At 39.7% G+C, this 24,641-nt stretch overlaps 1 protein-coding gene across 7 annotated transcripts in view; it reads left to right on the top strand.

Annotated features, from left to right (window-relative positions):
• The window catches only part of myo5aa (myosin VAa), a 299,077-nt gene extending 275,024 nt beyond the window's left edge, over nucleotides 1–24,053 (top strand). For all 7 annotated transcript variants that reach the window (XM_051920655.1, XM_051920654.1, XM_051920651.1 and 4 more), the window contains 8 exons: nucleotides 217–366; nucleotides 4,484–4,638; nucleotides 4,760–4,849; nucleotides 5,018–5,168; nucleotides 14,367–14,649; nucleotides 19,746–19,920; nucleotides 20,379–20,459; nucleotides 21,776–24,053. In XM_051920655.1, the coding sequence (XP_051776615.1) occupies nucleotides 217–366; nucleotides 4,484–4,638; nucleotides 4,760–4,849; nucleotides 5,018–5,168; nucleotides 14,367–14,649; nucleotides 19,746–19,920; nucleotides 20,379–20,459; nucleotides 21,776–21,928 (1,238 nt within the window). In that variant the 3' untranslated portion in view covers nucleotides 21,929–24,053. The remainder of the gene's footprint in view (nucleotides 1–216; nucleotides 367–4,483; nucleotides 4,639–4,759; nucleotides 4,850–5,017; nucleotides 5,169–14,366; nucleotides 14,650–19,745; nucleotides 19,921–20,378; nucleotides 20,460–21,775) is intronic.
• Nucleotides 24,054–24,641: the final 588 nt, after the last annotated feature.

The raw sequence follows: 24,641 nt of genomic DNA, 5'->3' as shown, positions 1-24,641 counted from the left end.
TAAGGGGTCATAAACAGTGAGAGGTATATGAGCACTAACATTATTCACTTGTGCCCGCTTCATCTTACGTTGTCGAAATGGGCTCTTTGTCTAGTTCTAAATAAAACTAAGCAAATGAAAGAGGGGTTAGGGTTATTTACTAAGATTAACAAGTAATTCCAGTTTCTTATAATTACCTTAATGTGTTGTTTGTTTTTCTTTTGACTGTCTCCGCAGTGTTCAATCAAATGGAGAACGTGTCTCCTGGCCAAATTGTGGACGAGCCAATCCGCCCAGTGAACATCCCCAGAAAGGAGAAGGACTTCCAAGGAATGTTTGAGTACAAGAAGGACGATGAAGTTAAACTGGTGAAGAATCTGATTCTAGGCAAGTGACTTTTCACCCAGCGTACTGCACTTGACCCATCTGTTGGTGTCATTTGAACACCAAGTTGAAAAACACTGCTGTTTTGGTGTCCTTTAAACCTCCACTTACAAAACATAAACTTGCCTGCCATGATGCCATTTTAATACATCCCTATCACATGATATGATTTTTCTGGTGATTTTTTTTTAATTTCGGCAAGTCGTGTATAGTTGCGGCAAGCTCTCTAGTGAAACCAGTCGTGCAGTTTGACATCCCCAGAATCTCGGTCCATCCACTCTGTGACTCCTCTGGTTAAAATCAGACAGGTTAGATTTTGTGGGGTGGACTATGTGATTGTGAGCGCTGACAACCAAGAAGCAAGTGCCCACAAACACAATGCCTGCACTGCAGCTGCAAAGAAACAGGGGAAGTATGAGTTTTGGGCCTTTCAAACACAAGAGATGTGTGATGTCTCGTGTTTTATGCACCATAACGGAATAGAAAAAAGAAAACACAAATAAGTAGATATTGTGATTTGAACCTGATATTCCTGGAAAGCAGAAAGCAGGAGACCTAGCTGGAGGTGGCAGAGTTAAAGATGCTAAGATTTGCACTGGGTGTGACAAGGATGGATAGGATTAGAAATGAGGACATTAGAGGGTCAGCTCAAGTTGGATGGTTTGCAGACAAAGTCAGAGGGGCAAGATTGCGTTGGTTTGGACATGTGCTGAAGAGAGATGCTGGGTATATTGGGAGAAGGGTGCTAAGGATAGAGATGCCAGGAAAGAGGAGAAGAGAAGGTTTATGGATGTGGTGAGAGAGGACATGCAGGTGATGGGTGCAGCAGAACAAGATGCAGAGAACAGAAAGATGATCTGCTGTGGCAACCCTTAACAGGAACAGCCGAAAGAAGAAGATGATTCCTGGAAAGCGTTTGTATAGCATCGGTGCTGCCAGGCACCATATTATTAGCATTCAGAAACAGGGGCAGGCTTGTGATGCTTTGAAAATGTGAAACTGGGCTGGAAAAATCATGTAATGTATCATCCTCTGCAACTCCTAGATGTCCAACAAGATGTTGCTGTTACAAAAGTTTTGACATCCCAACCAACTAGAAGCTTTAGGTCACACTCTGTGAAATGCCATTTTGTCCTCCACATCTGATAGGACAAACAAACTTGATGGAGTTTAAATGTAAGTGCTTCACATTACACAAATTACCTGTGTCCAGAAAATTTCATTTAAAAAAAAAGTCTGATGATCAGTCAGGACAATCAATAAAATGTAAATTTAGAAAAATGCCTGGAGCCTAGTTATGCCATGGCATAAAGTCGTATGAAACAATGAATGCACAAAACTTGATTATTAAAAAATAATACTGCAGTGTAGTCCGTAACAGTATGGCACATATAATAGAGTCAGTCATAATGCAGAAATTACATGATACAGATGGGCTGAGGCTACGGGGCAAACAGAACCGCAAAATCAATGTGACCGCACAGTGTATGTGACACCAGACACTGAAGCGGAGGGCCAGTAATGCTTGAATAGGCAGACTAGATTTTCAAGCTTCCAAAATGGGGCACAGCTGATTCATCCAGAGAGTGTGCGAGACCCAGTTTAAATCTAAGAGCTAAACCCATGGAGTTTTGTATGCCTTACTAAAATTTGCATGATATCAAAGATTGAGTGGGATCGGAGGCAACGGGTTGTGGGTTATCCCACCTTGCATTTCGGCTGGCTAAGAACAGGACATTATGGGGCCAACTGAACATTTTTGATTAATTCCGGGATGCAATTAACCAATGCATAAAAACAGCAATGTCCCAGGGGGAAAAAAAGAGCCATCTGGTCAGCCTGGGCTAAAATCATCTTCTTTTGGCTGCTCCTATTAGGGATTGCCACAGCAGATCATCGTTTTCCATATCTTCATGTCCTCTGCATCTTGCTCTGGAATCATACATTTCTCGATTTTTCTCCTCCTTTTAATTTTCTAACCTTTTTAACATATTTTCAAATACACCTATCATGGAGGCATTGAGCACTAGACCGGAACGAATGCAGGATGAGATGCCAGTCTGTGTCTGGGCAATGCAGGATGGACACTTGCATTCACACAGGCACATTTTAAAACACAGCTAAAATTTAACCCAATATTTTTAATAACCTGGGAACTGGTAGGGTGAAACTAGCAAGGTTAGTGTAACTTTCTGTAACATACATCTGACAATTAATCAGATGAACAAAAATCGCAAGAATGAACAAGGCAAGCCTCTGGTAAAATGTGGATCGATTTCTTCAATCCGGTGAGTAATAAGTAATAAGCTTAGAACCACATATGGCAAGCCATTTTAACTTTTAACGTATCATTCTAATTCTATTTAGAATTTTAATAGGAATTAATGATTTCTAATAGCATAGGTAGTTTCATATAACTTTTCTCAATATCTGTTATGGTGAAAAATTTCAGTAGCTCATCAGTTTGTTATTAGTGCCAACATTATAAATCCAACAGGAAATCTTGCTGCCTCAGACTATCACACTACGGGTTGAGTATCCCTAATGTGAAGCATTTCAGATATTTTCAGATTTTGGATTATTTGCATGCATACAATGAGATATGCTGTATGTTGGGGACACCCTTGATCAAGCAGGGAAATGCAACCAAACCATTAAACTACGACTCACACATTTAATAATTCATATCGCTGAGCCATTGCTAGAATGTGCATTGATGTGACAAACGTATTTCACCTCAAAAGTGATGAATATTATGCGCAGATTGTATTTTAGTTCCTGTTTAATAGGGCAAATTTTGTGTATTTCAACTGAAGAACCTATTTGGTTTTTCATACGTTTTATATCGGTTACCTGTTGTCACTTCTCAAGGGAGTGGCTGACAGGTCAGGAGTATCTCAGCCAAGCTTCACTCCAATATGGATGCTGTGTTGGAAGCTATTAGTTGACCAATAAAATGTTACATTCAGGAGTACATACTTTATTTTTTTTTTGTTCTTTATTTCGTCTTATACGATTTCTCGTATTAGGAATTTGTTAGTTTTCGCATACCCCTTGGGGTCAGAGCGCAGGGTCAGCCATTGTACAGCGCCCCTGGAGCAATTACAGGTTAAGGGTCTTGCTCAAGGGCCCAGCAGAGTAGGATCTCTTTTGGCAGTGACGGGGGGTCGAACCGGCAACCTTCGGGATACCTCAGATACCTTAGCCTCAGAGCCACCACTCTACCCCATATACATATAACATCCATCCATCCATCCATTTTCCAAACCGCTGAATCCGAACACAGGGTCACGGGGGTCTGCTGGAGCCAATCCCAGCCAACATAGGGCACAAGGCAGGAACCAATCCCGGGCAGGGTGCCAACCCACCGCAGTACATATAACATACCATTGCTTATGCAAACATTAAATAAAATGCCAGCATAAAAGGCAATTTGCCGCGGTGTGTGCTTTTAACATAATCGGTGCACTTTTTTCTGCATTCATTTTGCAATAAGGGCACTTAGTGAGAATGAAGCTGCTTTTGTTAACTATTAGCAGTCAAATTCCATTAATGTCTAGTGCAGGTGTTATTATTTCACCCGCAAAAGTACAGCACAGCATATTGAAATTGCCACACAGCTTCAATCCAGTGTCACGGTGCTTCACTGGAGACCCCATAGTCGATCGAGTGATGGTGCTTTGCTGTGCTCCATGCTTTACAGGGGACCACAACCCTGGTCATCAATTGTCCATCTAGCTTTGTGGCACTTCACAGAGGACAGCCCACTGGTCCCAGCTCGGAATGAACAAATGTGGTGTCAAGTTGGTGTCTCAAAAACTTGAGCCCTGTGAACCATTTACTTAAGACGCATCTTTGAGATGCAGGAGGAAAACTGGGGCATCCAAAAAAAAACATACAGGCCCTGACTTGGGGAGATCAGTGATGATGATTTGCTTTGTGTCTGACCTTTGAACCCATTTAATAGTCTGTCCTGCATTCTAAGATATGGCTTGTACATTGCAGTCTGGCCCGTGACTTTATTTCAGTTGGTGTGTTTGAAAGGTTAGCTTTGATCTGCTGGTGGTGCCACACCCAGCTAAGAAATGAGACTGACTTCCACCCTTCATTTCCTCTGCAGAGCTGAAGCCAAGGGGCGTGGCTGTTAACCTGATACCAGGCTTACCGGCCTACATCCTCTTCATGTGTCTCAGGCATGCCGACTATTTAAACGATGACCAGAAGGTGCGAAGTTTGTTAACCTCAACTATCAATGGAATCAAGAAGATCCTGAAGGTATGTCTCAAATACATGCACACACGCCCACTCTTGTGGCTTTTGGTTAAGAACGCATGAATAAGTGTTCCTGGCGTGCTTTTTTTTTTTTTTATCTTAATCGTCTTTTTCTTCTTTCTAGAAAAGAGGAGATGACTTTGAAACAGTCTCTTTCTGGTTGTCTAATACTTGTCGGTTCCTCCACTGTTTGAAGCAGTACAGCGGTGAAGAGGTACATTAAAATGTAGACCCTTCTACTCTGTTTAACATTTAAATCATGAACTCTTACTTGACCCCTGTACAAGACACAGAATTACTTTGTCATAGTGTGTATAGTTTGAAAGTTGTTACATTAAACGACGACTGGTGCATTATCTAACATTGACTTTCTCTGGCTTAGGGGTTCATGAAGCACAACACAACCCGGCAGAATGAACACTGTCTTACAAACTTTGATTTGGCAGAGTATAGGCAGGTCCTGAGTGATTTAGCCATTCAGATTTACCAGCAGCTTGTGAAGGTGATGGACAGCATACTTCAGCCAATGATAGGTAGGAATCAACCGGATTTTATCATTTATATGCTAAATAAAGTGGACTGTATTGTAAGATGAAGTACTCTGAATTTGTAGAAGTTGCTTAAAGTCTGTTTGTGGCCGGTACCTCAGCAGCAAGGCGACTACTGTATATACTCGCATATAAGTCGGGTCTTGAAACCGGAAAAATCGATCATAAAATCAGACCCCGACTTATACAGTTGTGCTTGAAAGTTGGTGAACCCTTTAGAATTTTCTATATTTCTGCATAAGTATGACCTAAAACATCCATCAGATTTTCATTCAAGTCCTAAAAGTAGATAAAGAGAAACCAGTTAAACAAATGAGACAAAAATAATATACTTGGTCATTTATTTATTGAGGAAAATGATCGAATATTACATATTTGTGAGTGGCAAAAATATGTGATCCTCTAGGATTAGGAGTTAGTTTGAAGGTGAAATTCAAGTCAGGTGTTTTCAATCAATGGGATGTCAATCAGGTGTGAGTGGACACCCTGTGTTATTTAAAGAACAGGATCTATCAAAGTCTGCTCTTCACAACACATGTTTGTGGAAGTGTATCATGGCATGAACAAAGGAGATTTCTGAGGACCTCCGAAAAAGAGTTGTTGATGTTCATCAGGCTGGAAAAGGTTAGAAAACCATCTCTAAAGAGTTTGGACTCCACCAATCCACAGTCAGACAGACTGTGTACAAATGGAGGAAATTCAAGACCATTGTTACCCTCCCAGGAGAGGTCGACCAACAAAGACCACTCCAAGAGCAAGGCGTGTAATAGTCGGCGAGGTCACAAAGGACCCCAGGGTGACTTCTAAGCAACTGAAGGCCTCTCTCACATTGGCTAATGTTCATGAGTCCACCATCAGGAGAACACTGAACAACAATGGTGTGCATGGCAGGGTTGCAAGGAGAAAGCCACTGCTCTCCAAAAAAACACATTGCTGCTCGTCTGTAGTTTGCTAAAGATCACGTGGACAAACCAGAAGGCTATTGGAAGAATGTTTTGTGGACGGATGAGACCAAAATAGAACTTTTTGGTTTAAATGAAAAGCTTTGTTTGGAGAAAGGAAAACACTGGATTCCAGCATAAGAACCTTATCCCATCTGTGAAACATGGTGGTGGTAGTATCATGGTTTGGGCCTGTTTTGATGTGTCTGGGCCAGGACGGCTTGCCTTCATTGATGGAACAATGAATTCTGAATTATATCAGAGAATTCTAAAGGAAAATGTCAGGACATCTGTCCATGAACTGACTCTCAAGAGAAGATGGGTCATGCAGCAAGACAATGACCCTAAGCACACAAATCGTTCTACCAAAGAATGGCTAAAGAAGAATAAAGTTAATGTTTTGGAATGGCCAAGTCAAAGTCCTGACCTTAATCCAATCGAAATGTTGTGGAAGGACCTGAAGTGAGCAGTTCATGTGAGGAAACCCACCAACATCCCAGAGTTGAAGCTGTTCTGTACGGAGGAATGGGCGAAAATTCCTCCAAGCCGGTGTGCAGGACTGATCAACAGTTACCGGAAACGTTTAGGGGGGTCACACCAGATACTGAAAGCAAAGGTTCACATACTTTTGCCACTCACAAATATGTAATATTCGATCATTTTCCTTAATAAATAAATGACCAAGTATAATATTTTTGTCTCATTTGTTTAACTGGTTTCTCTTTATCTACTTTTAGGACTTGAGTGAAAATCTGATGATGTTTTAGGTCATATTTATGCAGAAATATAGAAACTTCTAAAGGGTTCACAAACTTTCAAGCACAACTGTATGCCCATTCAAAAATGTGACAATTATTTTTTTTTAACATCTTGCCTCCTCCAATCTCGTATCAGGTTCTCAAACACATCGAATTTTGTTGCAGCAGCACAGTTACCATTTTCTTTCGCTACTTCAACGACGTTTAATTTAAAACCAGCTTCATATTTTCTTTTGATCGAACGCTCCATCGTAGATAAGGGATGCTCTTACGGTAAAGGTGTATGAGGGTGTGAGATACAAAAAACACAAAACAGTGCAAACATCGCTTCGGAATAGTTCAGGTATCACCGTGTGGTCACGTAGGCACAATACATAGAAATAAAGGGCCGTGTGCTCTGTGGTTGCTCTCACAGGTGGGCATCACCATATCACAATCTCTTGGACCAACAGTGTGAGTTTTCCGCATTCGACTTATACGACTGATATTATAAAATACCAGAAATTATACGATAAAATCAAGTCCCAACTTATCTGCAGGAAAACTTAAGCGCGAGTATATACAGTAACTAAACACTCTTTTTATTTATTTTTTTTTATTTGATTTGATATACTTTATTAATCCCTGAGCGGAAATGGTCTTTTTGCATGACGTTTGGAGGTCAGAACGCAGGGTTAGCCATCGTACAGTGTCCGTGGAGCAATTTTCAGGTGGAGGGCCCAACAGAGTAGGATCCCTTCTGGCAGTATTTGGATTTGAACCGGCAACCAACAACAACATTTATTTCTAGAGCACGTTTTCATACAAATGATGTAGCTCAAAGTGCATTACAAGATGAAGAAAGAAAGAAAAAATATAAAATAAAATTAGGCAATACTAATTAACAAAGAACAAAGTAAGGTCCTATGGCCAGGGAGGACAGGGGAAAAAAAAAATCTACAAGGGTTCTGATGCCACGAGACCACCCAGCCCCCACTAGGCATTTTACTTAACATAAAAGATCTAAATCAGTCCTCATGGTACCACACCTTAGCCCAGCGTTTCTCAACCTTTAAGTATTTGCGACCCGAGTTTTCATAACCGTTTTAATCGCGCCCCCTCTAACGTTTTTTTGAAATTGTGCCCACTAGTACCAATTTGTTTTTTTTTTTTTAATTAATGATATATCATAGATGCATATTTTATTATACCTACTTAACTTTTATCATCTTTTATCTAACTCAATATTTATTTTTCTAGTATCAGAATGTAGTTTAAGTTCATTTGTTTTGGTTTCAATAGATGTATTTTTCATATTTTCGATTCTTGTTTTCTTTTTATCATGTCTTCACGCCCCCCTTTTTGTTACTTTGCACCCCCCTAGGGGGGTCTCCGCCCCACAGTTTGAGAACCACTGCCTTAGCCTCAGAGCCACCACCCATCCTTAATTTTTCATCTAGATATTATCTGCAGATGTTCTCATTTTAATCAGAAGTGTTCATACATGAAACCTGTAGTTATGCAGTAATGTTTCACAGATATAAGAATGGGAAGAAATGCAAATTTGGTTAACTAATTATTTGTCTTGCCTTCTGCAATGTTGGTAATTAATTAAACAATTTGGTAAGGCTCCTACTTTATTCACCTGATTATTTTTTGTTATAGGTGGAAGTCTCTGGCCTTTAGACTTATCAATGTAATTGATGCCCAATCGTTTTAGGAAATAAAATAGTTCAATTTATAGATAAGTTTTGTGAAAAATTGTTCACAAAAGGCACTTTAACCTATAAGGTTCTTTTTATATTGGTGGACACCTTAATAAATTAACCTTGATTTGCATGTACATCCTGTAATACTTTCCTTTTTCTCACTGGCCATAAGTTGTGAGCATTTGATGATCTCCTTATTTGTTGGCGTACATTTCTCTGTCACTGTCATTCTTGTAGTCCTGTATCGTACAGAATGCTGGGCATGTCGAGAAGCCACAGTATTACCCAGCTGCTCAATGGCTCTGTATTCAGGCTCACCTCTTGTCATTTTTCATCACTGAAGAGCCTCCTGTGTTTGACTTGACACTCGGGAGGTGTTGCTGCTAGAGTCCACTTTTGTGCGGCCCTGGTGCGTAACACTGTATGTTTCAATCATAACTTTCATGTGAGGACAGGCGCACAAGTCAGTTTGCACAGCCATTTGTCCGTCTTTGTCACGCATGCATTCCGTACTTGACACTCGGCAGATGGCACTGATGTTGATGTTCTTCCTGTGAGTGGCCTCAGCCATGTGCTTCCTAATCATCCGATGTCGCCGCTGCTCATTTCCTTTCTGCCATGTCACCGTCTTGAGCAGTTTGCTGTAAGAAAGATACAAACCCTGATAATATCATGGAGGTTGCTGCTAGCTACTGTACATGTTTTACTTCACCAGCATATATTGTGAAAAGCTTTCGATAATGACGAAGATTAAGCTTCTATACGCAGTGGCTCATGAGGTCAGATGGTCACAACTTATAGAACGTTTTTTATATATATATATATATATATATATATATATATATATATATATATATATACACTAGCAAAATACCCACGCTTCGCAGTGGAGAAGTAGTGTGTTAAAGAGGTTATGTAAACATATATATACATATCTACATATACACATATCTACATATACATATATATATATATACAAATACACATCCACATATATATACATATAAATATACACATACATATACACATACATACACACACACACATACAGACACATATAAATATACATACTGTATATATATTTACATATCTACATATATATATACATATCTACAACATTTTGTAGGTCTATGAACTTAATTTAAACTTTAGGTTTACACGGTGCTTTGTTTCCAAAGTACCTGCACTCATGAATATGTCTGTATGCGTCAGTCGCTCAAATCCACGGGTTCTCCGCTGTTTTTTTTGTTTGTTTATTACAATTGTTATAGTTCTGTTTGTATACCACGTTGTCAGTTCAGCATTCCGGTTGTAATATGACCAAGCCGTGCAAGCTTACTGTTGAGAATGCAACGTATAGTTGTACAGGAGAAAAGCAATCTTGCCTCAAAGTTCAGTCAGTTCACGTGAGCCGCTCTCTTGTGTGATGCTGCAATGTCCACGGCTTAATTTAATGTTAGCTAAGACACGGCACTTAAAAGATTCTCGCTACAGCAATTTTAAGTCCATTACAAAGTGATCCAAAGTCTCGTTTAAACCTCGTGTCTTCTCATTAAACTTGTATGTCGCGAATACGGTATTGTAAACGGTAGCGGGAGCATTTCTATAAACTTAATTTAAACTTACGGTTTACACCGTGCTTTGTTTCCTCAGTAGCTGCACTTATGAATATGCTTGTATGCGTCACTCGCTCACTTCTTATTGTTTTGCTGCCTTCTCAATTGTGTAATGAATGTTTTCTTCAGCGCTCTTTGGAGCTGTTCCTTGTTTTGTACGTATTTTGTTCACAGTCAGTTCACGTGATTACGTGGGTGGCATGATGATGCGATACGCAACTCCGCCTCTCACGGCCAGCGAGCTGCAGTCCATTCCAGTATATAGACAAAAAAGAGGTTCCAGTTATGACCGTTACGCTTTGAATTTCGAAATGAAACCTGCCTAACTTTTGTAAGTAAGCTGTAAGGAATGAGCCTGCCAAATTTCAGCCTTCCACCTACACGGGAAGTTGGAGAATGAGTGATGAGTCAGTCAGTTAGTCAGTGAGGGCTTTGCCTTTTATTAGTGTAATATATATATATATATATATATATATTCTTGCTTTAATTTATTGTGTTCCAAAGTAAATATTGTGTTGTTCTGAGACATCTTTTTTCTTTTTCTTTTTTCTCTCTCAACTCACTAAATGAAGTGTTTCTTTGTTGGCAAATATTTAACCTTTGTTCTTATTTGCACTTTTGGTTTCTGTACACACAAGTTCTATCAGTCCAGTGACTAACACTCAGATACGCATGTAATTTAAGGTTAGATTTGGTTTTAGTTTAGTTGAGTAGACTGATGATGCATTTTGCTCTTCATAATTGCATATACATTGCATTGTTAACTCTTTGAGGGCTGAATATTTTTTCCAAAAAACTCAATTTTCTGAAAAGCATACAAAGCAATGGTTTCACCCATAAATCAACATAAAACATCTGTTGCTGTGTGCTGTAACTGCAGTCGGCACCTGATCGCCATCTCTGGAGGCCGCGCAGGGATGGCTCAATGCCCAGCTGGAATGTGAGGCGGGCCGGCTTCCTGGGTGTCTGTCTTCACATGGCAAGTGGGTGGCAGTGGCAGTTGCAGTGTGACACAAAGTGGTTTGTAACTATTATCATTGTAAGTGGTGGTCCTCCAAAATGAACGTTGTCATAGGTGCATTAGATACACAAACGCGTTCAGCATCATGATTAGCTGGGGACCGATCAGCAGATGTTGGTACTCACAGTCGTTTTCAATCTCTGTGTCCAGATCACTTGCATTTCGTTTGGAGTCTGACAAATCATAGTCTGTGTGGAATATGACCCGGACGCAGACAGGCAGACACGTTTAAATTACCCCACACATGTTTATTTAGGGTCTCCATTATACAATGCATCACTACTCACACAAGCCCCCAATACCCCTCAGTCCAGGCCTTATCACAATGCCTTCTCTGTCTCTATCTCTTCAGAACGCCTCCTTCTCTCCTCCAGAACCTTGTCCTTCTTCCACCCGACTCAAGTCCCTCTCTGAAGGGAGGCGGCCCCTTTAAATAAGCACCCGGATGTGCTCCAGGTGTGTTCCCAGCAATCTCCCACCGACACGCCCCAGTGTGGCGGAAGTGCCAGCTGTCTCCCCGGAAGCACTCCGGGTGTCCCTGTTCCTCTTCCCCCCAGCACTTCCTGGTGTGGCGGAAGTGCTGCGGTCCAGGGTCCTCCAGGTATTGGGGTCCCAGCTCTGTACCCGCAGTCGCCCCCTCGAGGTCTGGAGGAGGAATGAGCCCTCCTCCTGTCTTCCTGGGAGTGCCACATCTGATTCAGCGATAATACTCAAAATGTCGTCCATGGAGTGTTTTACTTTATGCATTTGCTTTGGCCTCTCGCCAGATGTCGGTGCCATGTTTGAGGTTGTTTACTCTTCACCATTCATACACACAGAAAATCAAAGTCAAATCAATGAAGCTAACTTTCCTTCTAGCAGAAGATAGTCGAACTACAACGTAACGGCAAGTTTTGTCACCATTTACAGCGGATTACCATCCTCTACCCCTGAATTTCAACAAAAGTCGACATCCGCCCTGAAAGAGTTAATATTATCTTATTAGTTACTTGCAAATCTTTCCTGTGAAGTAAACTTTTTTAGACACTAATGACACCCATAAAAGTGTCATAATATCTTTGTTTTGTCCTAAAGTGACCACCAGGGATTGAATAATTTTGCCACTTATGTCCCAATAATGTGACTCAGCCAGATTCTGTGGATTCAGGATATTGATGATGTTTGTCTCAAACTGGAATTTGATAGAGAAATGAAAAAGCTAGATTGCAGCCCCCATAGCTCCAGAAAACGTTTAATGATAATCAGAATTCAGAAGTCAGCTTGCCGGGAGAGCTACTAGCGGAGAAGTTTAAATAAGTAGGATCAGTGGTAGCCCAAGATGGAATATTAGACGCAGAGATTACCATTGGAGTACAGTGTGCATGGAAAAATTAGAAGAATGGATCAGGAGTATTGTGTGATCGAAGAATTAAGGTTAGGATTAAAGGTGAGGTTCTTAAGACGTGCAATGATGTATGGGACTGAGACGTGGCAGTTAAGGGAGCACAAGAGAAGTTGGATGTGGCAGGAATTAAAATGTTGAGATGGATGTGTGGAGTTACAAAAAGGGACAGAATAAGAAATGAGACCATTGGAGGTACAACACAAGTGGGAGAGATAGCGAAGAAAGTACAGGGAAGTAGGCTGAAGTAGTGGGGATATGTGATGAGGAGAGACAACGAATATGTGGGCAAAAGAGTGATGGGAGTAGAAGTCCAGGCTAAAGGGAGAGAAAGGGAGGCCAAAGCAGAGGTGGATGGGTAAAGTGAAAGATCTAAAGGAAAAGGGTCTGACTCGGGAGGAGATGCAGGACCACATTCTACATCAACCCCACATAGAAGTGAGAAAAGATGAAGAGGAAGAAGAACCGCTCCATGTAACTTTGTAATGTGGATGAAAAACCAGTAACATCATAAAAGCCAAAAACCTTAAGAGTGGGGTGAGAGTGCAGCATTTTGTTTTTAAACACACTCCAGGGCAGCGCCATCTATTTTGTAATCTTCACCTTGCCTCGATCTGGGCGACTGACTGCCTGTTTAGTAGGGCGGTCAGAGTGAACGCTGCTACTATCTATCTATCTATCTATCTATCTATCTATCTATCTATCTATCTATCTATCTATCTATCTATCTATCTATCTATTCGAATAAAATTCTAATTTACTTAAAAAGGGTCTCACTCAAAGTCATAAGCTGACATTCGCTTGCGAAAGTACGGTTGCTTGTTTGTTTTACCCGCACTAATTTTGTCATCCTATTATCACAGACATGCTGTACAAAGATGTCGTATTTTGAAGATATCCCCCAGGACACCATCCGTCATCTCATTAGGACGTTGTCAGGCATGCATACAAGCACGTGGGGGCCATACAAACTACTGAGTACGATTTGGAGTTGCTGCAATGAAATTTTGGCAAAATGGTCAAGCCTGCCGCATCATTCTTTCTCTTTGGTTTTTGAGGTGTCTTTGAATTCAGCCCTCTGTAGGTTGATCATTTTCATTTCCATCAAACCATGTGCCATCCTTTTGTTCCTAACACATTACCCAGTCCATATCAGTAGAGATATCCAGCAGGATTTTTTTCCCATTGAGATCTGATGTCTTTTCAAAGTGTTTCTTTAATTTTTTTGAGCAGCGTAATATTTTTTTTACTTTTTTTTTACTTGCGGTGCCACTGCAAATCACAAAGTGCGCATGACAGTGCTGCGTGGGGTCTTGTAGCATTAGCTGGCGTCCCTGCAAACGTATTGTGATGTGTATTTAGAAAACCCTTGCCCAAGTACCACTAGAATGGAGGCTCTGATTTGGAGTGTAAGTGGGAGCAGGTGGAGCCTCGGATGGGACCGATTTCTCTAATGCAGGTCGTTGATGACAGAATTAGCTGTAACTCCCAATAGTACTGAATATAAATAAGCAGATAGAGAAAAAGGATGGATAGAAGGTCCTAGTGACCTTCTGTGTAGAAGAAAAACCGATAAAAGTGGAGTAGATGGTCATATCAATTTCATTTACATCATAACTTTTCTTACTAAGCATGCCGTTTAGTTTATCTGTTTGGTTGAACAATAATAGTATTAATGTTCCTTCCGCATTCTCCCAAAGGCATGTGAAGCACAGGCTTATCTGTAACTGTGACATATGTTACCCATTTTTAAAGACTGTTTATGTTTAATTCCACAGTTTCTGGAATGCTAGAACACGAGACCATTCAGGGGGTCTCTGGAGTGAAGCCCACAGGTTTACGCAAACGGACATCGAGTATTGCCGATGAAGGCACCTACACGCTCGACTCAATCCTGCGCCAGCTCAGCGCCTTCCACTCTACAATGTGCCAGCATGGCATGGACCCAGAGCTTATCAAACAGGTGGTCAAGCAGATGTTCTACATCATCGGAGCTGTCACCCTCAACAACCTGCTCCTGCGCAAGGACATGTGCTCCTGGAGCAAAGGCATGAATATCAGGTGGGGTCTCCACTTGTATTGAATAACATTCACTAGATTTGATGTGTATCTGTTCCACTGTCCTAGTGTTATGTTTACACCTGCAAAAACGAGACAAAATGTTAATTTTTTTCAACAAGAAAAATATACAATACAGAAATGTTGTAATGACAAGACAAGAACAAGAGTTGAATAGTAAATACAAAAAAAAAAGGGCAATGAGTAATCGTAAGAGACCGAGTCCAGAATAGAACTGAAGCAGTAGAGACAGTATGGCAGCATTATAGGGGAGAGATGGGAAGAGGCATCAAGTTTGGGGTTTGGGGTTGTGAGAGGAATCTGCAAAGGAACAGGAAGCGGTGCTAAGTAGGTTTTCCTTCAGAGGACCTGTAGAGGAAGGAGAAGTGCCAGATCTGGCATAATGACACATTTAGTCAGGCCCATAGACTGCCTTCGATGTGCGCACGTGTTTGACAGTGCAAATACCAAAACATCAACATCAATACCGTAGGAAAGGTATATCTAGTGACCACTACTATACTGATGCAAATTTAGTACACATCCTTCATGTGGTGTTTTGAAACAATTACCAATGCAAAGCCCGATGTTGCAATCGGGAAAGTAGAAGCGAGCTTCTTTGCTCATTTTTAATACTTTTTCTGTTTCTTGCACATGATAGAATCGAATGTCAGTGCCTGTTGTGTTATTGTAGGCTACCACAGAGCCAGGCTTATTCACTTTCCCATTCACCTGATATGAACATTGACGGTTGCTGCATTGTGAACCGTGCTTAGGTAGAGAACGTCTTTCTTGTTCTTCCATTTGATCACAATCATTTTGCCTTTTTACCACATCCCACTTGCACTGTGGTGAACCTTCATGCACATATCCCAGTGGATCCGCCGTACCGTGCCATATGCATCAGTTTCACTGTCCATGTCAATGTCTGATGACCAGTTCACATTGTCATAACTATCACTTGATTCAGTTAATGGTTTGGTTCCAGTTTGTTCTAAAACTGCTTTTATAGCTTCTCATTTATAAGCCACTAGCAAAATACCCGCGCTTCGCAGCGGAGAAGTAGTGTGTTAAAGAGGTTATGAAAAAGTAAAGGAAACATTTTAAAAATAACGTAACATGATTGTCAATGTAATTGTGTTGTCATTGTTATGAGTGTTGCTGTCATATATATATACATATACACATATACACACACATATACACACATATACAGATATATTATATATACATATACACATATATTTTTGATATATATATTTTTTATATATATATATATATATATATATATATATATATATATATATATATATATATATATATATACACATACATACATACATACATACATACATATACACACATAGATGCACTTACAATAACATAGAAATCAATATAAACAACATTAACATCATTATCATATGAGAATATGAAGTAATATATAAGAAGCACATTTCATATAAATATAAATTATTAAACAGTAAAATCTTCTTCTATAATTTGCTACCGTGGCTTTTCGTTGGTCTGTCCAGGATTTTAAATCACCTGTAGCTTGCAAACCATTTCACCTATTGACTTGAAATCTGCTACACATATAATACGTCACGTCTGCTATCCGCTTTATGGGTGATGATTGTATTACTCTTTTTATGTTTATTTTATTTTAGAATCAACTTCTATCTGCGCACACCAGGGCGGCCGTGGGCAGATGCGTATGGTGTATTCACTCCATGTTATCGTGCATTGCGCTGTCACTGGTATTTTGATAAAAGAATTTGAACAATATATAAGAAGCGTATAAATTATTAAACAGTAAAACATTAACATTTAAGAAGTAAAGTTACATTGAGTACTACTGCAGTGCCTTCAGGTATACCTCATTTTTTGTTTGCCCATTACATGCTTAAATGTATACATTTTTTGGTGTACCTACCCGAGAACACGCGACATATAACCGAGCGTGGGAGAAGCATGGATTTTAAACACGCGTTGAGTTCATCTGCTGGTCTCCCTCGTGGAATAACTGGTAATGTTTGACTAAAATGTACAGCGAGTAAAACGACATTACCTCCTTTTTTTTTTTACGATCTCTGAGATCTTGCTTTTTTCGGTTCAAGGCTTAATAAGCTCTTTTATGTGCCATGGTGTACTTAATAAGTACTAATTATCCCAAACCATCATCTTTGAATGTTGCAAGACTTTCGCCTTGTATGTAGATCGGGGTAATTACATTCATTGCATTCCTAATCTGAATCACAATCTGATTGTATGGGTGGTTACCTGGCACTGTAGGGTTGCCACCCGTCCTTTAAAATACGGAATCGTGCCGCGATTGAGAATGAAATTGCGCGTCCCGTTTTGAATCAATACTGGACGGGATTTATCCCGTATTTTTTTTATAATTATTTTTTTAAAGCAGCGTATCATGCAAATCATCCCACACGCATTTTATGAAGATGCCTCCTTTCCTACTTTTGATTGGGTAATACTTGATGTCATCGTTAGTTTGATTGGTCTTTTTAACTGTCCAGTGAGGAGGGCGTGTCTTTTAAGTAGAGTGTGCAAAGTGTTGGCACTGAGATGTGGCGTCAGCGCCATAGTTGAAGCCCCTAACGTTGCGGTCAGCAAGTCGGCTAACATCCGCCATGTGCCGTCTTTCAGTTGCGAGAAGCAGATCATAGAATGGTTGAAACTGTTGCCCCTAACGTTGCGCCACGGCGTGTGGTTCGTTTATACCTCGTGTCTTCTCATTAAACTTTTATCTCGCGAATATGTTATTGCAATCCGCAGCGGGAGCGTTTCTATAAACTTAATTTAAACTTACGTTTTACACCGTGCTTTGTTTCCCTTATGAACATGCTTGTATGCTTCACTCGCTCCGTTCTCAATTGTTTAATTAATTTTTTGCTCTTCGCTGTTTCCGGCTCTTCCTCCATTTCCCCCTACTTCGTTCTTTTATCTCGCGAATATGTTATTGCAATCCTTAACGGGAGCGTTTCAATAAACTGATTGAAAATAGTTTTGCATTTACCTTTTTAGTAAAAGGCGAGCTTTTAAGCCTGAGAAATCACCCCGTAAATGCACACGTTTAATTGCACATGTGTTAATATGTATGGTTACACAGTATTAAAAGACAGTGAACAACGTCAGTTACCTTTCTTCCCGCGTTTGATAAAAGGTGAGCTTTTAAGCCTGAGAAATCACCCCGTAAATGCACACGTTTAATTGCACATGTGTTAATATGTATGCTTACACAGTATTAAAAGACAGTCAAAAATTAACGTCATTTACCTTCGTTCCCGCGTGTGACTCGTGCTGTAAATCTCTTCCTTGTTTTTAGTTCACGTGATTACGTAGGAGGCGTGATGACGCGATACGTGACTCCACCTCCTCCATTACAGTGTATGGACAAAAAATATGTTCCAGTTATGACCATTATGCTTTGAATTTCGAAATGAAACCTGCCTAACTTTTGTAAGTAAGCTGTAAGGAATGAGCCTGCCAAATTTCAGCCTTCCACCTACACGGGAAGTTGGAGAATTAGTGATGAGTCAGTCAGTCAGTCAGTCAGTGAGTGAGTCAGTCAGTGAGGGCTTTGCCTTTTATTATTATAGATTATGTTTTTGGGTTGAAGGCTCTGCCCACCGTATAAATACTGATGAGTTACCATACCATGCAGAATAATGTTATTTTACCCAGTAGGTGGCAGCAGAATACTTCCACATGTTCTTCAGTATATAGACATTTGGGGTTAACCGTTTTTACATAGAAGGTTAACCCTTAAACTGCCACATACTTGGGGGTTAATGCACTCCTGGACGCAAAATACTTTTTTGCTGCCCTTTTTATGCAAACGTCACAATTCACAAAGAAAATGTGAAATTTTAATGGAACACATTTTTTTTCATGGAAAGAGCACCACAATTACTGCAACACTGATCATCTTACACACTGGCAGTGAACTATAAAAAAAAAAAAAAAAACTACTGCAACAATCAATTATTATATGTACAAGGTGCAATTGACGCCATTGATGAAATTCAGTAAATCAGAGCCAACTGCGCTTGAAATGGCTTCACGTAAGCACACAGAGGTAAGTGTTGATGCTTGCAGGCTCGTCTAGTGCAGCGGCTGAATCCCAGGTACAGTGGTGCTGCAGTTCTGCAGGGGGCGGCAGTGATCATGAGCTGGCTGCTCAGCGAATGTACAGCACTGACTGATCAGCTCCGACGTGCTGGCAAATTGCTCTGTGACACGACTATAGCCAGTTGTGGAGTTCAATGTATGTTGCCGAATACACTCTGTTCCGACATGCTTCCAAATTGCACTGGAAACCGACTTTAGATGGTTGTGGCGTTCAACGAAAGTACAGTGGAACCTCGGTTCACGACCATAATTCGTTCCAAAACTCTGGTCGTAAACCGATTTGGTCGTGAACCGAAGCAATTCCCCCCCCATAGGATTGTATGTAAATACAGTTAATCCATTCCAGACCATACAAACTGTATGTAAATATATTTTTTTTTACGTTTTTAAGCACAAATATAGTTAATTAAACAATAGAATGCACAGCATAATAGTAAACTAAATATAAAAACATTGAATAATACTGAGAAAACCTTGAACAACAGAGAAAACTTAACACTGCAATAGTTCGCACTATAGCGCTACCAACTGCTGGCTGAACACCTTTTTTTTTTTAATGAGTTTTAAGCACAGGGGAAAAAATGAACATTTGAAAAAATCCGTAATTTAATAAACCACCAAGAAAAGTAACATTGCAACAATGCACACTACGAACCAATCGCTGTAAACAGAAGTGAAAACAAAATCGGGCCCAGTGCATTCTTTATACATGTAACTTTATGCATGTAGTTCTCTTGTTTTTTCCAAAGCTCGTTTTTATGCCCTTGCTGTGTTCTTGAGTCTCTTATTTACTGTTCTTCTAGTTATTTGTGACTCTGCAGTCCTTAAAATTGCATTAACTGGGTTCAGTGAGTCATTTCCAGCTATCGTAAGCATTCAGATGGAAAGCACACATAAAGGAAATAAATGTTGAGCAAGATGCACTGAATATGTCCACCTTTTTTTTTCCACAGGTACAATGTAAGTCAGCTGGAAGAGTGGTTAAGGGACAAAAACCTGATGACTAGCGGTGCCAAGGAGACCCTTGAACCGTTGATCCAGGCGGCTCAGCTTCTACAAGTGAAGAAGAAGACTGATGAGGATGCAGAGGCCATATGTTCAATGTGCAATGCACTAAGCACAGCTCAGGTATGCGGTTAGCTTGCAATGACGACTGTGAATATTGACAGAGTTAAAGAGGGATAGTGAACTACATAGAACAGAAATCCTGAAAATACGTTAAAAGCACTTGCTTCAAAATGTATGTCTGGAAAATGCTATATTGTGATATTTAGTTTATACTTTATTTAATTATTTAAATTTCTGAAGTTCTTTCTCAAGATTGATTTTGAATTTATTAGTTGTATATGTTCTGCAAAACGTATCTACTTGATTGTACACTGTTACTTTCTTGAAATAAAATTAAATAATAAAATAATTTAAAAAATTAAATAAATTACAAGAATTGTAAGTTCAGTTGTACATTCAGCTTGACGTTTGCATAGCTTATTGTAGTGCTGCGGTTTTGTCTTTTCCACTATGAAAATTGATCCTGTTTTCTGTTACAGTTGCGCTGACTTGGCATTTCTATCATTTGTTCTTAACAGATTGTCAAGGTGTTGAATTTATACACGCCAGTTAACGAATTTGAAGAAAGGGTGTCTGTAACATTTATACGTACCATTCAGGTAAGGCTTTCTTGTTTGTTTATATATGTATCTATAGATAGAATTTATTTGTCCCAACTCAATAAATAAGTAAATAAAAACATAAATACTTCAACATTATAACAAAGAAATACACACAAGAATCATTGAAAAGAGAAAACTTCTAACTGGCTGAAGATGAAAACAGTCGCAGCGTGTTAAGAGACCCTGTTTCATTTGTAAGAGTTGATTTTTACTGATAAATACGATTATCTAAAATTGATTATGTATTGATGATATTGAATGACTTCTGTCCATGTTAATTGTTAGTTTTTGCCCTTAGCACTTTTAGAAAGCAGTTTAGTGAAAGATTCTTGATCTGTGACTCGGTGCCGCTGCTACTTTAACACAAGAACAAGTGTTAAAAGAACCGGCATAATCGAGTGTAGCGGAATCCTGTCTCCAAGGGGCTTGTTTATCAGTAACTAGCAAGGACATAAGAAATAAAACTAATCACACATTTATGTAATTGACAAGTGTATTTAAGAAGTGTCCACACCATCTGTAAGTCAGTTGTCTCTTTCCTTGTACTGAGTGGCTCCACATACGTGTCAATAAAGGTATTCCTTCTCATCCTGGACTGGCTTGACACACTTATGCTGAATTTATGCTAAAAGTCCTCCATGCTGGTGTGTCATAGGCAGTATGTGCAGCCTTGTTCATAACAGCCATCACTTGTGTCTTCATTCTCTCCTATACTACCTCCAGCTAGTCCAGAGAGAGTACCATAACTGAGCCTGCCTTGTTAATCTAATGTTGATTTGGTGGGCTTCCCTTGAAGTGCTGTTTACTGGCCCAGCACACTACAGAACAGAAAATTGCATATGTTGTGATTGATGGGGTGGGGCGCAACAAGCCGTGATACAGGTAGCCAAAGGTAGCTAAAAACATCAATCACACTATGCCAGGGCCTTCCTTACTAGGGTTGTGAAGCTCTCTTGGTACAACCACGCTTTTCAGGCCGCATCTCCACCCTTGCAACTTCATATAAAGGCTGAGCTCCTCTCTTTCCACACTAGAACAGATCTTCACTTCCTATTAGAAGTCTAAATATTTCTTAAAGAAGGCAATGGTCAGCAAGTGGTTTAGGTTGTCTTCACCTTAAAGAACCGTCATGGGTATGGTAGCCCTGGTAACCCCCATGAATATGGTCCAAAGTTTTACATGAGTTGCATTGTGTTTTCTGACCACTGTATATTTAAGCCTTGATAGATCTTGAAATTTCTTTTTACTCACAACCATGATCAGAGTTTGAAAACTCCAGTGTTTTCTTGTTGTTGTTTTTTTTTTTTCCCCAGATACGTTTACGAGACCGGAAAGAGTCACCTCAGTTACTCATGGACTCCAAACAAATCTTCCCTGTTACCTTCCCATTCAACCCCTCCAGTCTTTCTCTAGAAACCATTCAAATCCCAACCAGTCTCAACCTGGGATTCCTCACTCGAGTCTAAGGCAACGCAGCAAGTCACCCTCGTCCGAGATAGATTGTTACAGTTTGTGAAAAAAATTTGAAAACCACCCAAGGTAAAATGATCAAAGTGCCACACTCCCACCACAGCTTAACAACTCAGTCTAGGAAAGCGTTTTGAGCCGTTTGGGTCGAGCCGATTGGACCCTGAGGCCTTCAGAGCTTCACATTTGGCTGTCTTTTGACAAATTCCTCGAGGGAATGAATGTGACTGAGTGGCCGTGAAATTTTAAAACTGGATTTGTTTTGTTTTTAATTGGAGGGTGAGATTATTTATATCCCAAAAACAATAAGATTAGTAAACTTGTAAAAATAAAAAAGAGAAAAAAGATCCAATGTGGTAGGGGTAACTTCTTTTTAAATGGTTCACACAGCTAAATACAGATAACTTTAGCACTATATAGAATTATTTGTCAAATATGTTTTCTTATTTATGTGAAAATAAAATATGTAGAATAACAAAATGCAACTGATCGCCTACTATTTAATATAGATGCATATTTATTAGTATCGTGGGCTTATATAGCACCCTGTAGGTAGATACTGTGTCTCGTGTAACTTGCATATCCACTACAAGGTACGTAGTACATAAATATCATATATATCGATAAAGTGCACTGCGGTGTATTGTGCTAATCCAATAGTTTCCTAAAATACCGATATGGTGAACAAGTATGAGATTATTGTGCTTAATTTCGGTTGTCACTGTAACACTACCATGGAAAGGTCATCGTGAAAATCTTGGAAAGCTTACAGCACAACACGACACTTTGATATTCTCAGATTGTCTTCAGCAAGGGTGAGCAGTCTGTTGAGTTTTACTGACGGAGCAGTTCGTTTGAGCTCATGTGTTGTATACTGTTTAAAGCACTCCTCAGTTGTTTGGTGCTTTTATAAAACTACTTAAGCTTCTCTTAAGCACAAACCTTCAACACATATTGTTATTTTTATTGAACATACTAGTACAATGGAACAGTGGCGTTAAGAATTTCCTTTCTATAGCAGTCATTACAGTGAAGGCTCAGCATTACATCTAAAGAAAATACATTTTGTTATGGCACCGCTGAGCTTACTGAATACGGCTGTTTGGCGTTGAATCGATCTGAGAGCCTCCATGAGAAGAATGGCACACTTTCTATGTATGTCGAATCTGGCATTTTAGGGCATGTAAAAACCGCACACTTGAGATCTCGCTCTCCCTCTTTCTCCCTTCTCTGTCTCTCTCTTTCTCTTTTTGTTCGACGATCATGGCTAATGCCAGACCTTAAAAGGAATATGGCTGATCTCACTAGAATTATTTTAATTCCATAATTGTGAACTTGCAAAGGGCTACTAGGAAACGTAGCCGGCTGCATTTTACTGATGGAAATATCATTTTATACTTTTTGTATTTTGCTTTTGTTTTGTTTTCCTTGGATGTGCGCCCACCGATGGTTTTAAGATGCATATCAAGATCACTGGGACCAGAGCGAGCCAACAGCCTCTGTGGACGGACCGCAGTTCACGGCCATATTTGAATCATTTGGATGTGTGCTTTGGTACGACTGACGTACAGCTTAGTGCATTAAGAATGTTCTGATACAAAGCTTCCCAACTGGAATATGCTGTTAGGTTTTAAAAGTACTAAATGTCTTATTTTTGGCACACCATTGTTTATTTTCTGTAAATGCGTGTGGTGTCATTTTTATGTTTTGTGTGTGTTTTTTGTTTTGTTTTTTTCTTTTTAAAACCGTTTGTTCTCATCGTAAAGCCTTACTTGATACTGGTTTAGCAGGCGGTCATTTGGCAGACTGAATTGTACTGCTGTTTTATTTTTTTTTTTTCTTCATTTATTATTTAGATGCAGTATTTTATGTTGTGTCTTGGAATTTTGGACAGCATGTCATGACGATCAAAAAAAAAAAAAAAAATTATGGTTACGGTGCAATCGTCTTAGCACTGCATATTGCTACTGTGATACCGTTAGCAGTATTTTTTTCTGCACTTTGGTTGGTTTGTTAAAATTGTTTTAAAATTAAGCATGTCCAGTGCATAATGTCAATTTTTTTTTTCTGTTATGGGGGTAGCAAAGGGCAGCATTTTGAAATAAAGTTTGCCTTTAAACAAGCTGTATGTTATGGATACAGAATGCTAGCTTTGATTGTTTGTATAAACTTACATGTTCTTTTATATAAATGCATCTGTGGGTCAGTGTGTGTGTACACAAATGTGTGTGCGTGTGTGTGTATAATATATATAAATATACACACACAAGGGGTTTTCAAATATAAACAGGAATTTATGAGCTATGTTTTATTTATTGAACACAATGAAACAACTTACACGTTATTTTTCTATGTAGTCTCCTGCCACTGCAATACCCTTGTTCCACCACTCAGGAAGCTTCTTAATCCCCGAAGAGTAGAAGTCCTGTGACTGTATGTTGACCCATTCTTGCACAGCGTCAATAACCTCCTCATTCAGCATGAATTTCTTCCCACCTAAAAACTCTAAGTCGACTGAAGAGATGATAGCCCCTCTCTGAATGACTTGCTCCAATCATACACTCTACACTGAGAGAGATACTCATCCTCAAGCTGATTTTTAAGTCTTTAATAAATTTGAGATGGAATGACTCCTTCATTTGTCAGAAATTGAATAATGCGCTACGCAACACTACTGTGTACCTCCTGCTCTGACATGTTGATTACAACTGA

Source organism: Erpetoichthys calabaricus, chromosome 17, assembly GCF_900747795.2.
Source record: "Erpetoichthys calabaricus chromosome 17, fErpCal1.3, whole genome shotgun sequence".
Taxonomy (NCBI): domain Eukaryota; kingdom Metazoa; phylum Chordata; class Cladistia; order Polypteriformes; family Polypteridae; genus Erpetoichthys; species Erpetoichthys calabaricus.
This window is presented reverse-complemented; position numbering and strand designations above follow the sequence as displayed.